General features: G+C 45.3%; 1 protein-coding gene across 1 annotated transcript in view; it reads right to left on the bottom strand.

Moving 5' to 3' along the window:
• The window catches only part of LOC129830878 (raftlin-like), a 56,083-nt gene that overhangs the window by 31,250 nt on the left and 6,592 nt on the right, over positions 1-18,241 (bottom strand). Inside the window, exon 2 of the mRNA XM_055893696.1 lies at positions 12,168-12,333. Within this exon, the coding sequence (XP_055749671.1) occupies positions 12,168-12,315 (148 nt within the window). The 5' untranslated portion in view covers positions 12,316-12,333. The remainder of the gene's footprint in view (positions 1-12,167; positions 12,334-18,241) is intronic.

Below are 18,241 nucleotides of genomic sequence, written 5' to 3'. Positions count from 1 at the left end.
TGAAGAGAGGGAGAACAGAGGGAGGGCAGACAGAGAGAGGGAGAACAGAGGGAGGCAGACAGAGAGGGAGAAAGGGAGGACAGAGGGAGGAGACAGAGAGGGAGAAAGGGAGGACAGAGGGAGGCAGACAGACGAGGGAGAACAGAGGGGGGCAGACAGAGACGAGGGAGAACAGAGGGGGGCAGACAGAGAGAGAGAACAGAGAGGGGCAGACAGAGAGAGAGAACAGAGGGGGGCAGAAGAGAGAGAGAACAGAGGGGGGCAGACAGAGAGAGAGAAGAGGGAGAACAGAGGGGGGCAGACAGAGAGAGAGAGAAGAGGGAGAACAGAGGGGGGCAGACAGAGAGAGAGAACAGAGGGGGGCAGACAGAGAGAGACAGAGGGGGGGACAGAGAGCGAGAGAGAACAGAGGGGGGCAGACAGAGACGAGGGAGAACAGAGGGGGGCAGACAGAGAGAGAGAAAGGGAGGACAGAGGGCAGACAGAGAGGGAGAAAGGGAGGACAGAGGGAGGACAGAGAGGGAGAAAGGGAGGACAGAGGGCAGACAGAGAGGGAGACAGAGGGAGCAGACAGAGAGAGAGACAGAGGGGAGGGCAGACAGAGAGGAGAACAGAGGACGAGGGCAGACAGAGAGAGAACAGAGGGGGGCAGACAGAGAGAGAACAGAGGGGGGCAGACAGAGAGAGAGAACAGAGAGGGGCAGACAGAGAGGAGAGAACAGAGGGAGGACAGAGAGAGAGAGAGAGAGACAGAGGGAGGCAGACAGAGAGAGAGAACAGAAGGGGGCAGACAGAGAGAGAACAGAGGGGGGCAGACAGAGAGAGAGAACAGAAGGGGGCAGACAGAGAGAGAACAGAAGGGGGCAGACAGAGAGAGAACAGAGGGGGGCAGACAGAGAGAGAGAACAGAGGGGGGCAGACAGAGAGAGAGAACAGAAGGGGGCAGACAGAGAGAGAACAGAGGGGGGGCAGACAGAGTGCGTATTGTTTAGATATTATAGTTTGAATTGAATAATAACACATGGCATCTTCATGATAAATCTGCTGCTGATGAAACCATAACTCGTGTTTTAACATGGTCATAACACGGATCATTTCTATTTGATTTGGAATTTTAGGAGCCTTGTAGGTATCAGTGATTTATTTAACTAAAAAGTGTGAGAGTCTCATCTTTACATAGAGTGTAGCCCAAACCCTTCAGACGCTAGACATTTAATGTGAGAAGACTGATTTTCAGGATGTCTTCTGGTCTGACAAACACTGGGGTAGATTTGCCACTTAACAACACAGATGCTGAAGGGCGACATAGCGGATGCAGTGGATTGAGACGCAGATATTTCTAGTTTAAACAGACTGATTTTGTTGGGGATTTTTGGATTATGTTAATTAGCGTGGCCGCGTCAATCGACTCTAGGGGTTTTGGTTAGGACACACAACGCACACAAACACATGCACACAAACACACATGCACATACAGGGTGCACACAAACACAAAAGACACACATAGGCACACGATGCAGACAAACACACACACTCACATACACGGTGCACACAAACAAACACAAACACACACACGGTGCACACAAACAAACACACACACGGTGCACACACACACATACGCACACGGTGCACACAAACACACACACATACGCACACGGTGCACACAAACACACACACATACGCACACGGTGCACACAAACACACACACATACGCACACGGTGCACACAAACACACACACATACGCACACGGTGCACACAAACACACACACATACGCACACGGTGCACACAAACACACACACACATACGCACACGGTGCACACAAACACACACACATACGCACACGGTGCACACAAACAAACACACACACGGTGCACACAAACACACACACACATACGCACACGGTGCACACAAACACATACACATACGCACACGGTGCACACAAACACACACACATACGCACACGGTGCACACAAACACACACACATACGCACACGGTGCACACAAACACACACACACATACGCACACGGTGCACACAAACACACACACATACGCACACGGTGCACACACACACACATACGCACACGGTGCACACAAACACACACACACATACGCACACGGTGCACACAAACACACACACATACGCACACGGTGCACACAAACACACACACATACGCACACGGTGCACACAAACACACACACACATACGCACACGGTGCACACAAACACACACACATACGCACACGGTGCACACAAACAAACACACACATACGCACACGGTGCACACAAACACACACACATACGCACACGGTGCACACAAACAAACACACACACACACGGTGCACACAAACACACACACACATACGCACACGGTGCACACAAACACACACACATACGCACACGGTGCACACAAACACATACGCACACGGTGCACACAAACACAAACAAACACACACACGGTGCACACAAACACACACACATACGCACACGGTGCACACAAACACAGAAGTAACCACATCTGTTTCGCTCTTCCAGGGGCTGTGTACAATAGCTCTCCCACAGTGCAGAGTGTGTGTGTGTGTGTTCTTGTGTTTTCCTGTGTGTGCAGAGTGTGTGTGTGTGTGTGTGCAGAGTGTGTGTGTTCTTGTGTTTTCCTGTGTGTGTGTGTGTGTGTGTGTGTGTGTGTGAGAGCTCTCCTTCTCTCCTTTGGCATAGGGATAGCATGGCTTAGCTGTGATGATGTCTGTATGAGCGTGCCGTATTAGCGCTTACAGCTAGCAGGATCAGCTCATGGTTTCCCCCATTACAGAACACAATGGAGAGAAGAGCCATTCGCTTCAATGAGACTAGAGGACAGCTTATCATATAGGCTCTAATCGTCATGGTTACCCCCAAGGGAAATATGCTGTGTTTGTGTTTCAAATAGTAATATCCCGTGAGATGTGTGTGTGTGTATACACAGTATATATTATATATATGTGTGAATTGAGTTGTATGTGTAATAAGGTGTGTGTGTCGCCTGTCTATATGCTTGTCATCCTCTCTCATTCTGTCTCATTTGCATATGGGCCTGGAGAGAAGACAGTCTGAATAAATGAACTGAGCCACACAGAGATGTGTTAGCCATCTCATTCTCCATCTGTTCCCCAGATCATCATCTGGCCTGTTCACACACACACACACACACACACACACACACACACACACACACACACACACACACACACACACACACACACACACACACACACAGTGTCAAGGCACAAACACACTCACACACACATCCACAAGCGTGCATGCACACACACACTTATGCACCCACATACTTCACCATACATTCACATCTATCATATAGAAACATAACTCAGACAATCTGAGGAGCTTATTTTCTGAACCACAACTTAATACCTCGGATACTAAAACCTGAATCTACAGAGGGATTCAACCCACCCCTCCCCCCTCCCTCCCTCGCTCTCCCTCCCTCCGGTTGTCATAACATCTGGAGATGAATACAATATGATTGTGTCACTAAACAGTCATTTAGGCATCATTATCTTAACACTCCTATTACAATAACCAGTAAGATATCCCCAACATACTAGTCTACTTCCCCCCTGCAGGGAGAGAGGGAGGAGGGGGAGGAAGGAGTCATTTCATTTATACGTTTACCATAGTGGTTTTAAGAGGGCTATCATTCCACTCTGCCAAAGGAACAGCTTGAGGCACAACACACTATGGAAGTTTACAATGCCAGGTTCAGATAGTGGGGATGTTGGATACCCTCTCCTCATGACTAAAGTTGTTGACCAGTGGGACAGATACCCTCTCCTCATGACTAGAGTTGTTGACCAGTGGGACAGATACCCTCTCCTCATGACTAGAGTTGTTGACCAGTGGGACAGATGGCCTCTCCTCATGACTAGAGTTGTTGACCAGTGGAACAGATGGCCTCTCCTCATGACTAGAGTTGTTGACCAGTGGAACAGATACCCTCTCCTCATGACTAGAGTTGTTGACCAGTGGAACAGATGGCCTCTCCTCATGACTAGAGTTGTTGACCAGTGGGACAGATACCCTCTCCTCATGACTAGAGTTGTTGACCAGTGGAACAGATACCCTCTCCTCATGACTAGAGTTGTTGACCAGTGGGACAGATACCCTCTCCTCATGACTAGAGTTGTTGACCAGTGGGACAGAAGCCTCTCCTCATGACTAGAGTTGTTGACCAGTGGGACAGATGGCCTCTCCTCATGACTAGAGTTGTTGACCAGTGGGACAGAAGCCTCTCCTCATGACTAGAGTTGTTGACCAGTGGGACAGATGGCCTCTCCTCATGACTAGAGTTGTTGACCAGTGGGACAGATACCCTCTCCTCATGACTAGAGTTGTTGACCAGTGGGACAGATGGCCTCTCCTCATGACTAGAGTTGTTGACCAGTGGGACAGATGGCCTCTCCTCATGACTAGAGTTGTTGACCAGTGGGACAGATAGCCTCTCCTCATCACTCTGAAGTTGTTGACCAGTGGAACAGATGGAGGAAGTAGTGAATGACTGAATTATCTGTTGTTAATCAGCACTTCACTTTCCCCCACAGGCACTGGCCTGAGACAGGACTGAGAAGACTGTCTGAGAACCAGCATGAGAACCACTACACTCCAGAATGGGACACACACACAATATGTGTGTATGTGTGCGCGTCAAGAGTAAGTGGGTGGTGGGGATTATTACTCACTCCTACCCCAGGGCTTATTATACCTCCTTGACATGTCTTCAGTATATTTGAATGACTAGAGTTGAGCAGGAATATACGTGCCAAACACTGACTATAAAATACACGTCCTAAAGCCCTGAGGTTCCCACCGTCGAGGTATGACACACACACACACACACACACAGCTGAGGTATGAGTTTGCGGGTTAGACTGCTGTTGGTCAGGGTCATAACACACTGCCTGCATCCCAAATGGCACCCTATTCCCTACATAGTGCACTACATTTGACCAGGGCCCATAATGTCCTGTATGTTGGAAACAGGGTGCCATTTGGGACCTAGACAAAGTCTCAGTTCTTCTAGAGCATCCATAGTACAGGAAATGTTTGACCAGGTCAGAGTTCAGATGAACTGCCTGAAAACACCCCATGACATGTCTGTAGTTTAGAGAGTAGAATATTGCTTGGTCTGACTACTGACTAGTCATCCAGTCCAAGTTACATTTCAAATTCTACCAGTAAACCTCTTCATGCATTCTCTAAAGAGCTGAATATTCCCACCTCACACACTGATAGATTCCCAAAAACACACACACACTCCCAGGCACACACACTCCCAGGCATCACTTATATTCTGATGTTTTGACAGCTCAATATATCATGTGTTTTGACAGCTCAATATATCATGTGTTTTGACAGCTCAATATATCATGTGTTTTGACAGCTCATATATGTGTTTTGATAGCTCAATATATCATGTGTTTTGACAGCTCAATATATCATGTGTTTTGACAGCTCAATATATCATGTGTTTTGATAGCTCAATATATCATGTGTTTTGACAGCTCAATATATCATGTGTTTTGACAGCTCAATATATCATGTGTTTTGACAGCTCAATATATCATGTGTTTTGACAGCTCAATATATCATGTGTTTTGACAGCTCAATATAACATGTGTTTTGACAGCTCAATATATCATGTGTTTTGACAGCTCAATATATCATGTGTTTTGATAGCTCAATATATAATGTGTTTTGACAGCTCAATATATCATGTGTTTTGACAGCTCAATATATCATGTGTTTTGACAGCTCAATATATCATGTGTTTTGACAGCTCAATATAACATGTGTTTTGACAGCTCAATATAACATGTGTTTTGACAGCTCAATATAACATGTGTTTTGACAGCTCAATATATCATGTGTTTTGATAGCTCAATATATCATGTGTTTTGACAGCTCAATATATCATGTGTTTTGACAGCTCAATATATCATGTGTTTTGACAGCTCAATATATCATGTGTTTTGACAGCTCAATATAACATGTGTTTTGACAGCTCAATATATCATGTGTTTTGACAGCTCAATATATCATGTGTTTTGACAGCTCAATATAACATGTGTTTTGACAGCTCAATATATCATGTGTTTTGACAGCTCAATATAGCATGTGTTTTGATAGCTCAATATATAATGTGTTTTGATAGCTCAATATACCATGTCTTTTGACAGCTCAATATACCATGTGTTTCGATATCTCAATATATCATGTTTTGCTAGCTTACATTCATCATAAATTCTATTTACAGTGCCGTGAAAATGTATTTGCCCCTTTTCTGATTCTATCTATTTTTGCAATATTTAACCACAAGCTAATTTTAGATAAAGAAAACCTGAGTTAAGAAATAACAACAAATTAACAAACTTTGTTTGTGAAATAAGCATGTAATTGTGTTATTTGTTCCCTCGGGTTCCCTTGATCTAATATTATGTTTTGGTTGAAGATTTGATAACATTCAGTTTCAAAAATATGTAATATGGTCAATGCTGAAGGCCTCCCTATCCAAATCACCCTGGACTACTCCAGCACAGTGCAGTATGCTGGACTCATTCACCAGTTAGTGATGAAGGCACTTAGCACAGTTAGGGACATTGACCCCCAGAATGACCTCACCTTCCTCAGGGTCCTCTCCAAGAAGAATGAGATTATGATTGCTCCAGTTAAAGACTATTTCTTCATCGTCATTCAGAACCCCTCAGACTGAGAGGGTCACCTCCACCATCTCTTTGCTGTAAAAGTAGAGAAAATTAGAAAGGGGGCAAATACTTTTTCACAGCACTGTAGCTGAATACATCACAAACTTCAGCAGCTTTATGTACACTATATATGACAGGTGGATAAAATCAAGGACACAGCCATGCAATCTCCGTAGACAAACATTGGAAGTAGAATGGCCTTACAGAAGAGCTCAGTGACTTTCAACGTGACACCTTTCCAATAAGTCTGTTTGTCAAATTTCTGCCCTGCTAGAGCTGTAACTGTAAGTGCTGTTATTGTGAATTATACAACGGGTGGGTCTAATCTTGAATGCTGATTGGTTAAAACCGCATTCTAGCCGATGTCTATTTCACAAGTTACTACCGGCTAAATCTGTGACTTTAAAATGCCTATTTACTCTGTTCCATCTGACTGCGCAACCCACGCTCTCATCAGGTCAGCCAAGCAATTTATAAACTCGATCTCCACTATAAAAAGCATCTAGACATTATCTAATTTCTTTTAGACTAACATTTAGTTTTCAACAGCAGAGATTTCTTTTCAACCTTACTGTCTGTCTCTCCGACATTTACAACATTGTGTCAATATTCAAATTGAATCTCCAGCTGTCCCATAGTAATGAACATGTCGGGAGTCGGGACGAGACAGACAGGTAGGCAGCTTTTCTCAGCCAGTTGTAAAACGAAACGAAGTGTAGCTAGTTTGCAGTCTTTCCATCTTCAGTTTGAAGTGATTGTGTTAGCTGTGTTGTTGACTAGCTCCTCTGAACAACAGTATCCTGACACGAGAGCACATGTTCTATGCCAGGTGAAATCGCGTATCATTAGCTCATTGTTGTGGATGTATCCAAATAAATGTCACTAGAAAATGGCTTAAACAAATGCAAATAGGCTACTTCGTTGTTATTCTGGCTGCACTCTTTGACGTGACTGTAAGTTAGCCGTAGTTGGCTAGCTAGCAAGCAATGGATAAGAACGTTGGCAGCCAGTATGGCAATGGAACATTTAGAACGAACGACTGGGTCGCGTCCATAGATACAGAAGAAAAGATTGAATGACTGGGTCCCGTCTCTGGCAGCCCAACTGATAGAACGAACGACCAGCCGGCTTGGGTAGCAACACTAGATTCGTATCGGGTCTATGTCTTGTGAAAGGATGAAATAGTATGAATAAATTTGTCAAAATAATGTTTTTAATGAAACTATGTCAATCCTTATTTGAATATGTTGGTAACCCATTGTATAAAAGTGATAATGCCCTAGAAGCCGGTATTTGTCTCGGGCCTAAAAACATCTGTGCCAAAATATCCTCCAAACACTTCTCGTGCATTATCAATTAAGTAGAAACGTCTAGGAGCAACAACTGCTCAGCTACGAAGTGGTAGGCCACACAAGCTCACAGAACGGGACCGACGAGTGCTGAAGTGAGTAAAAATCCTCTGTCCTCGGTTGCAACACTCACTACCGAGTTCCAAACTGCCTCTGGAAGCAACGTCAGCACAAGAACTGTTTGTCGGGAGCTTCATGAAATGGGTTTCCATGGCCGAGCAGCCGCACACAAGCTTAAGATCACCATGCGCAATGCCAAGCGTTGGTTGGAGTGGTGTAAAGCTTGCCGCTATTGGACTTTGGATCAGTGGAAATGCGTTCTCTGGAGTGATGAAGCATGCTTCACTATCTGGCAGTCTGACAGACAAATCTGGGAATGCATAGTGCCAACAGTAAAGTTTGGTGGAGGAGGAATAATGGTCTAGGGCTGTTTTCATGGTTCGGGCTAGGCGCCTTAGTTCCAGTGAAGAGAAATCTTAATGCTACAGCATACAATGACATTCTAGACTATTCTGTGCTTCCAACTTTGTGGCAACAGTTTGGGGAAGGCCCTTTCCTGTTTCAGCATGACAATGCCCCTGTGCACAAAGCGAGGTCCGTACAGAAATGGTTTGTCGAGATCAGTGTGGAAGAACTTGACTAGCCTGCACAGAGCCCTGACCTCAACCCCATCGAACACCTTTGGTATGAATTGGAACGCCGACTGCAAGACAGGCCCAATCGCCAAACATCAGTGGACGACCTCACTAATGGTCTTGTGGTTGAATGGAAGCAAGTCCCAGCAGCAATGTTCCAACATCTGGTGGAAAGCCTTCCCAGAAGAGTGGATGCTGTTATAGCAGCAAAGGGGGGACAAACTCTATATTAATGCCCATGATTTTGGAATGACATGTTCGAGGAGCAGATGTCCACATACTTTTGGTCATGTAGTGTATCTTGCGCTCTCTCACACACATGGGCGAACACAGCAGATACACACACAGACAGACACGCACCAATTGAAGCTGCTATTCTGATTGATGGGATTTATAGCCTTCACGTTCATCAGTCAGAAGAGTGTTTCTTTCTCTATATGCGGTAAAACTCATCAGCTGACTTCAGAGCCCCAATGTGTCAGTTGAGGAGAGAAGCTTTAGTCACTGTGATCACACCTGACTCATTTTCCCACCCTCACTCTCCTCCTGTCTCTCCTTTTCCCACACCTATTCGCTCACACTCTTTCTCCTCCCTCCATCAGAGCGACTACCTCACATTTTTTATCACTCCCTCATCTCTCTCCCTCCATCACTCCAACCATCTCCCTCCCTCCATCACTCTCTCCATCTCTCTCCCTTCAGCACCCCCACCATCTCTCTCCCTTCATCACTCCCTCCACCACCCCCACTATCTCTCTCCCTCCATCACCCCCACTATCTCTCTCCCTCCTTTATCAACCTGTCCAGCCCTCTCTTCTGCCAACGAGTTCTCTCTTTTCTCTGGTAGTCTGCAGAGTCCACTCACTGGTCACACTGGTCTGAGTCAATGGCTACATCCCAAATGACACGCCCTATATAGTGCACTTATTAGGGCACTAAAGGGGAAATAGTGTGTTATTTGAGACGATGATGATGTAACAAAGCAGATTGTTTTGTTGTATTCCTTCAACTGACTGTACTGCTCTGCCACTGTTTACTCCTATAGAGGGAGTAGGGAGCCATTTTGGACAAATCCTGTGGTTGATTTATGGTCAAAATGGTTCAAGTGGTTTCTCTGCTGCCTTGGAGGATAAAATCCCCAGCCAAGCCAATGTGTCTGACTGAATGAATAAATGTAACACAGTATCTAGGTATAGATAGTCTGAATGGATATGAGCACACAGACATGGTTATTTATTTCTCATTACTGTGTGGGAGTCATGAAGTCACAGAGGGTGAAATAATATTTCTAATGGAAACTAAATGGAATTAAACTGTGAATTTGACCGTGGGTTCTCTTCAATGTCAGACTGACAGACAGGACGATTCCTCACTGGACACACATGCATGCAATGACGTGCACACACACACACTGTGTCTCTCTCACATATACATACACACACAAATAAATCCCATTGCTGGAAATTAATCTCCACAAAATCAGATAATCCTTCAGGAATCCTTCACTCGCGCTCTTGGTCTCTCTCCATGACACACACACACACACACACATTGAGAGTATCTTCCTTGATCCCCTGAGCAGAGCACTGCTATGCAGACGTAAGGACCTCAGGTGACATCCATGAATTTACCATATAAATGACCTGCCTGTCTGTCTAGAGACATGATGACAATACGACCTAGCCTGAAAACTGTCGTGTGTGTGTGTGTTTATTTATGTTTGTGTGCACTCAAGAGCGGTTGTGAGTGTTTTAATGTGAGGTTTTGTATGTGTGTGTGTGTGTGTGAGTACATGTGCGTCTACAGTACATGTCACGGATCCCTCCGGAACTTTCATCACGCACACCTGTCCTCTATTCCCACTGATTAGTATTTGTATATATGTGCCCTTTGGTTTCTATGGTTTTGTTGATTACTGTTCCCATGTCCGTTTGTAGTGTGAGGACCTAACCGTTGGTGCAGCTGTTATGCTGCGTGCTTTATATATTGTGTACTACGGGTATCGTCCTGTGTAGTTCAATGTGGTTTACCCTCGCTCTTTTGTTTGGGTACAGCCCAGTGTTTTTCGTATACGTGTTTGTTTTGGGTGTATTAAAAACCCCTATTGTGTATTCCTGCGCCTGTCTCCAAAATCCTTTATACCAGCGTGACAGTACACTATGCATGTGCTCCCATCTATCTTATAATGAGCTTATCAGAAACAGAGGCGGCTGAATTCAGAGCTGTTGTCTGGTTGGTCATGACTTCCTCTGCTAGTGGTTGAGTTCCAAATAGCAACCTAATCCCTTTATAGTGCACTATTTTTGACCGGAGCCTTATAAGTAGTGCACTTTAAAGGGAATAGGGTGCCATTTGGGATGCAAACACTGTGCTGGGCTGGCTGCTGAAAGTTCTGAATATGTAGCAAATTCAACAACTGACTTTGACTCAACTTCCTGCATCCATTAAATACAAGGTGAAAGAAAAGGAATCTTAACATGGACAAATGGTGAGACTTAACAATCCAGAAACATCTCCCCAACTCTCTTTTTTCACTCTCTGCACAATCCCTTGTGTTCTGTCACAATAGCAGAATTAGTATATTTAGAACCCAGCAGCCTCCTGGGGCTTCTCATCAAACAGTTCCAAAACGCTGCAGGCACACACACAGACACACACACACCATTCCCTAAACACAGAACAAAACTTAGACTACACTACTCTCTCATCTCTCTTTTGTTTTCAGAGGTAGGGAGAGGGCGTGGATTGGTCTGTACTTTACAGCTGAATCTTGGGATGCCTCCTCAAACCAAGAGTATGTTGAAATGACAGTATAAATGTCAACCCTGTTCCTGAAGACCAAAGGATACTTTTTACCCCATTTTCTCCACAATTTCGTGATATCCAAATTGGTAGTTACAGTCTTGTCCCATCGCTGCAACTCCAGTACGGACTCGGGAGAGGCGAAGGTCGAGAGCCATGCGTCCTACGAAACACAACCCTTCTTCTTGACACACTGCTCGCTTCACCCGGAAGCCAACTGTTGGAGGAAACACCGTTCAACTGGTGATCGTGTCAGCGTGCATGCGCCCGGCCCGCCACACGAGTCGTAGAGCGCAATGGGACAAGGAAATCCCGGCCGGCCAAACAGTCCCCTAACCCAGACGATGCTGGGCCAATTGTGCACCGCCTCATGGGTCTCCTGGTCGCGGCCGGCTGCGACACAGCCTGGGATCGAACCAGGATCTGTAGTGATGCCTTAGACCACTGCCTGTCTAATCTGTTCTGATGAATAAGAGTCAAATTGGAATTGACTACTGGATCTAGAAGAGTGTGTGTGTGTGTGTGTGTGTGTGTGTGTGTGTGTGTGTGTGTGTGTGTGTGTGTGTGTGTGTGTGTGTGTGTGTGTGTGTGTGTGTGTGTGTGTGTTTCCCTGTCTGTATACGTACCTTCTTTCCCCAGCAGGAAGTCCAGGAAGTGGTAGGTGTAGGCCACGCCCACCTTGGTCTCCACCTGTGGCCGCCGGAGGGTGGAAAAAATCTTCCCAGGACTCCTCTCCTCCCCCTCCCTCCGCAGCTTAGGAAGCCTGCAGCCCATCACCCTGCAGGGAGAGGGCTGGGGGGAGAGAGAGACAGAGAAAGAGGAGATGGACAATTGAAAGGAAGAGAGAAAGCCAGGGAGATAAGAGAGAGAGGAGGGGAGAGAATGAGATGGAGAGAAAGAGGAGTGAGAGAGAAAGAGAGTGAGAGAGAGGGAAGGGGAGAGAGATGGAGAGAAAGAGAGAGTGAGAGAGAGTGAGTGAGAGAGAGAGGAGTGAGTGAGAGAGAGAGGAGTGAGTGGGAGAGAGAGGAGTGAGTGGGAAGGGGAGAGAGAGAGAGAAAGAGAGAGAGAGAGAGAGAGAGAGAGAGAGAGAGAGAGGGAAGGGGAGAGAGAGGAGTGAGTGGGAGAGAGAGGAGTGAGTGGGAAGGGGAGAGAGAGAGAGAGAGAGAGAGGAGTGAGAGAGAAAGAGAGTGAGAGAGAGGGAAGGGGAGAGAGATGGAGAGAAAGAGAGAGTGAGAGAGAGTGAGTGAGAGAGAGAGGAGTGAGTGAGAGAGAGAGGAGTGAGTGGGAGAGAGAGGAGTGAGTGGGAAGGGGAGAGAGAGAGAGAAAGAGAGAGAGAGAGAGAGAGAGAGAGAGAGAGAGAGAGAGAGGGAAGGGGAGAGAGAGGAGTGAGTGGGAGAGAGAGGAGTGAGTGGGAAGGGGAGAGAGAGAGAGAGAGAGAGAGAGAGAGAGAGAGAGAGAGAGAGAGAGAGAGAGAGAGAGAGAGAGAGAGAGAGAGAGAGAGAGAGAGAGAGAGAGAGAGAGAGAGAGAGAGAGAGAGAGAGAGAGGAGTGAGTGAGTGGGAGAGAGAGGAGTGAGTGGGAGAGAGAGGAGTGAGAGGGAAGGGGAGAGAGAGAGAGAGAGAGAGAGAGAGAGAGAGAGAGAGAGAGAGAGAGAGAGAGAGAGGGAAGGGGAGAGAGAGAGAGGGAGAGAGAGAGAGAGAAGGGGAGCGGGAGAGATGGAAGGGGAGCGAGAGAGATGGAAGGGGAGAGAGAGATGGAGAGAAAGAACAAAGATGGAGTGAGAGAGAAAAAACTTTGCATAAAGAAAAACTTGTTTCTAAATATATAACAGTCAGAGACAAGGTGTTGCATCAGAGCATTACATCCTCCCTCCCTGCCGTGAGACACAACCATGGGGTATAATGTGTCACAACACACACACACAAAAGCAAACACACAGGCACACTCACGCACACACAACCATGCACACACACACACACCAGTAATACAGGAATATGAATGTGTCAACCATTACATGCCTGGTCGCCTCGGATACGGCCATCCGGTAATCAAATCTGGGCGATTGGGAGCGACATGTTTGATCAGAATGAATTAAAGCAGAAATGAGAGACTGATTTCTTGCCCTGTTGACCATGACGACATTAGGACTGGAGGAGACGAGAGAAGGAAAGGAGGGGAGGAGGGAAGCTAAGGAGAAGACATACTGATAAAGGGTAAAAGTGTAGAGCACAGTATAGAACCATAGAGGAGAAAAGAAGCAAAAAGAACTAGGGGTGACAGTTAAGGAGCTAGGGATGACAGTTAAGGAACTAGGGATGACAGTTAAGGAACTAGGGATGACAGTTAAGGAACTAGGGATGACAGTTAAGGGAAAGGGGGATACCTACTCAGTTGTACAACTGAATGCATTCAACTGAAATGTGTCTTCTGCATTTAACCCAACCCCTCTGAATCAGAGAGGTGCGTGGGACTGCCATAATCAGTGGGTTAACTGCCTTGCTCAGGGGCAGAACGACAGATTTTTACCTTGTCAGCTCGGGGATTCAATCCAGCAACCTTTCGGTTACTGGCCCAACACTCTAACCAATAGGAACTAGGGGTGACAGTTAAGGAACTAGGGGTGACAGTTAAGGAACTAGGGGTGACAGTTAAGGAACTAGGGGTGACAGTTAAGGAACTAGGGGTGACAGTTAAGGAACTAGGGGTGACAGTTAACCTGTCTGGCTCTGGCGTTCCGCTAGCGGAACTCCTCCCACATTCCACTGAAAAGGCAGAGCGCGAAATTCAAAAGATAATTTTTAGAAATATTTAACTTTCACACATTAACAAGTCCAATACAGCAAATGAAAGATACACATCTTGTGAACCCAGCCAACATGTCCGATTTTTAAAATGTTTTACAGCGAAAACACCACATATATTTATGTTAGCTCACCACCAAATACAAAAAAGGACAGACATTTTTCACAGCACAGGTAGCATGCACAAAGCCAACCTAACTAACCAAGAACCAACCAAACTAACCAAGAAACAACTTCATCAGATGACAGTCTTATAACATGTTATACAATAAATCTATGTTTTGTTCGAAAATCTGCATATTTGAGGTATAAATCAGTTTTACATTGCAGCTACCATCACAGCTACCGTCACAAATAGGACCGAAGCAGCCAGAGTAATTACAGACACCAACGTCAAATACCTAAATACTCATCATAAAACATTTCTGAAAAAATCGATGGTGTACAGCAAATTAAAGACAAACATCTTGTGAATCCAGCCAATTTTTCCGATTTAAGTGTTTTACAACGAAAACACAATATAGCATTATATTAGCTTACTACAATAGCCTACCACACTACCGCATTCATTCATCAAGGCACGTTAGCGATAGCAATAGGCACGTTAGCGATAGCGAATAAACCAGCAAAAGATATATAATTTTTGACTACCCTTGATAAGCTTCATCAGATGACAGTCCTATAACATCAGGTTATACATACACTTATGTTTTGTTCGAAAATGTGCATATTTAGAGCTGAAATCAGTGGTTATACATTGTGCTAACGTAGCATCTTTTTCCCACAACGTCCGGATATTTTTCTGACACACATATTCTGACCAAATAACTATTCATAAACATAACTAAAAAATACATGTTGCATAGGAAATGATAGATACACTAGTTCTTAATGCAATCGCCGTGTTAGAATTCTAAAAATAACTTCATTACGATATGCAGTTTACGTTATGGCGAGAGCGTGCCCAAAACCTGGCCGCAAACTACTAGTTCACATGTACGACAGATATATGAAATAACATCATAAAATGGGTCCTACTTTTGCTGATCTTCCATCAGAATGTTGTACAAGGGGTCCTTTGTCCAGAACAATCGTTGTTTGGTTTTAGAACGGCCTTTTTCCCTCTCGATTTAGCAAGCACACTTGCCAAGTGGCGCGAATCTCTCCATCGTCAACAAACTCAGAGAACGGAACACGGCAAAACTCCCGAAAAAATTTCAATAATCGGATTAAACTATATTGAAAAAACATACTTTACGATGATATTGTCACATGTATCAAATAAAATCAAAGCCGGAGATATTAGTCGTCCATAACGCAGCTTATCAGAAGGCAAATCCAGGTCCCTTCACGCGCTCTCCAGAAAACAGGAAACTGGTGACACGTCATGCCGAGAGCTATTATTCAACCCCAGATCAAGTTACAGACTCCATTTCTTCTCTCACTGCCTGTCGACATCTAGTGGAAGACGTATGAAGTGCATCTAAACTAATAAATATCAAGGACTTTAATAGGCAGGCCCTAGAACAGTGCATCGATTTCAGATTTTCCACTTCCTGTCAGGAAGTTTGCTGCAAAAGGAGTTTTGTTTTACTCACAGATATAATTCAAACGGTTTTAGAAACTAGAGAGTGTTTTCTATCCAATAGTAATAATAATATGCATATTGTACGAGCAAGAATTGAGTACGAGGCCGTTTAAATTGGGCACGATTTTCTCCCAAAGTGAAAACAGCGCCCTCTGTCCTCAACAGGTTAACTGTCACCCCTAGTTCCTTAACTGTCATCCCTAGTTCCTTAACTGTCATCCCTAGTTCCTTAACTGTCATCCCTAGTGACAGTTAAGGAACTAGGGATGAGAAGAGAGGAGAGGAACAGAGGAGAAGAGAGGAGAGGAACAGAGGAGAGGAGAGGAACAGAAGAGAAGAGAGGAACAGAAGAGAAGAGAGGAGAGGAGTAGATGAGGATTTAGAGAGGACAGGGGATATGAGCGAGAAAACAGGAGAGAAGAGAGGAGGAGAAGAAGAAGAGAGGAATGGAGGCTCCAGAAGTCAGTTGGGTGGAGCGGAGCGTTGTCAGGCTAATCCGTTGTGACAGCGTCGCTACGCTCAAACCGTCTCTGAGGTTACATTAATATCCCCGCCAGACATGGCTGGTTAGAGCCACACGGAGACGACAGTGTGTGTGTGTGGGGTTAAAGACACACTGAGCTGATACGGAAAGGTGTGTGTGTGAATGAGGAGAATGTGGACCAACCTCAGCCAGGCAGGGTGTGTGTGTGAGCAGAGTGTATAATGACACCAAGTCCCTTTAAGCTCACAGCAGCTCAGACACAGACATTAACTGAACTAACAGCAAAACGGACTGCATAGAGTCACAGATTTACAACATATAGCCTCTCACTGCTGGTGATGAAGTGTGTTTGTGCAGCAGATAGTAACATGCTTGCCTAAAAGTTAAAAACTTCTAATGAACACATAGCCATGGGAAGTAGGGGTGCTGCAGCAAACCCCTGAGAAATCAGAATAAAAAAAATATTTTCTCTATTAGTCCTGTATTTGCTAACTGTTCGAACTGAATTTGGTAAAAGGGTTTTTATGTACTCTGCGCCATCGGCTTGGAACGACTTAAAAAATACTTTAAAACTGGAAGAACTGATTGGTGTTTTTAAATCATTGATGAAGGATTTTGAGGCTGATTCCTTGACCTGCCAATGTTTTTAGTTTGTTGTTTTATGATTGTTTGTACTCCTGTGAATTAAATGTTTTTTTACTAGATTACCTGTAGTTTTTCATGTTAACTGTCTGGAATTGTGTAATGACTTGGAGCTGCCTATCTTGGCCAGGACACTCTTGACAAAGATTTCAAATCAGCACTTCCTGGTTAAATAAAGGTTAAATAAATATCCATCTGCAGCGAGGGAAGTACTGCACTGGACCTTTACAGCTCGGAATCAACAACATTTGAACATAATTCATCTTCCCCAAGATTGTTTTCTCTCCTTACTCATCCAGGTAAATTCATGGAGAACATGCCTTCATTTTCAATAACTATAAGAGGAAACTCATCTTCGGGCTGTTATCTTCTATAATGAGTTTGAGAGCAAATTCTCGCACGCACGCACGCACACACGCACACACACACAGAGAGATTGAGAGAGAGGGATTGACAGAGGGAGGATGGAGTGAGAGATACTCTTGCTTCTCTCTCTCACTCCATCTTCCCCCTCTCAATGTCTCTCACCAGAGTGAGAGAGAAAAACAAGAGAGTGAGTATAGCAGGGAGAGAGTGAGAGGAGGGGAGAGAAACCTCCAGACAGCCCTAGCCTCCACCAGACTCTCCAGTCGACAAGGATCATCGCACAGAGACAAGAGACAAAGTATTGCCATGGGAACTGGCTCCTTCACAGAACAGGCACTGGCTGTCATTCATTCCCAGCCTGTCCTCCTTTCTTCCTGTCCTTCGCTCACCTCTCTCCATCCTCCCGTTTGACTCTCGTCTGTCTCCAACACTTCCATCTCCCTCCCTCTTACATTCACCATCTATTCCCTCCATCCCGTCCCTACATTCACCATCTATTCCCTCCATCCCGCCCCTACATTCACCATCTATTCCCTCCATCCCGTCCCTACATTCACCATCTATTCCCTCCATCCCTACATTTACCATCTATTCCCTCCATCCCGTCCCTACATTCACCATCTATTCCCTCCATCCCGTCCCTACATTCACCATCTATTCCCTCCATCCCGTCCCTACATTCCCCCTCTATTCCCTCCATCCCGTCCCTACATTCCCCATCTATTCCCTCCATCCCGTCCCTACATTCAACATCTATTCCCTCCATCCCGTCCCTACATTCACCATCTATTCCCTCTATCCCGTCCCTACATTCACCATC

Source organism: Salvelinus fontinalis, chromosome 32 (genome assembly GCF_029448725.1).
Source record: "Salvelinus fontinalis isolate EN_2023a chromosome 32, ASM2944872v1, whole genome shotgun sequence".
NCBI lineage: Eukaryota > Metazoa > Chordata > Actinopteri > Salmoniformes > Salmonidae > Salvelinus > Salvelinus fontinalis.
Note: the sequence above shows the minus strand (reverse complement) of the source record. Positions and strands in the feature narration are given on the sequence as shown.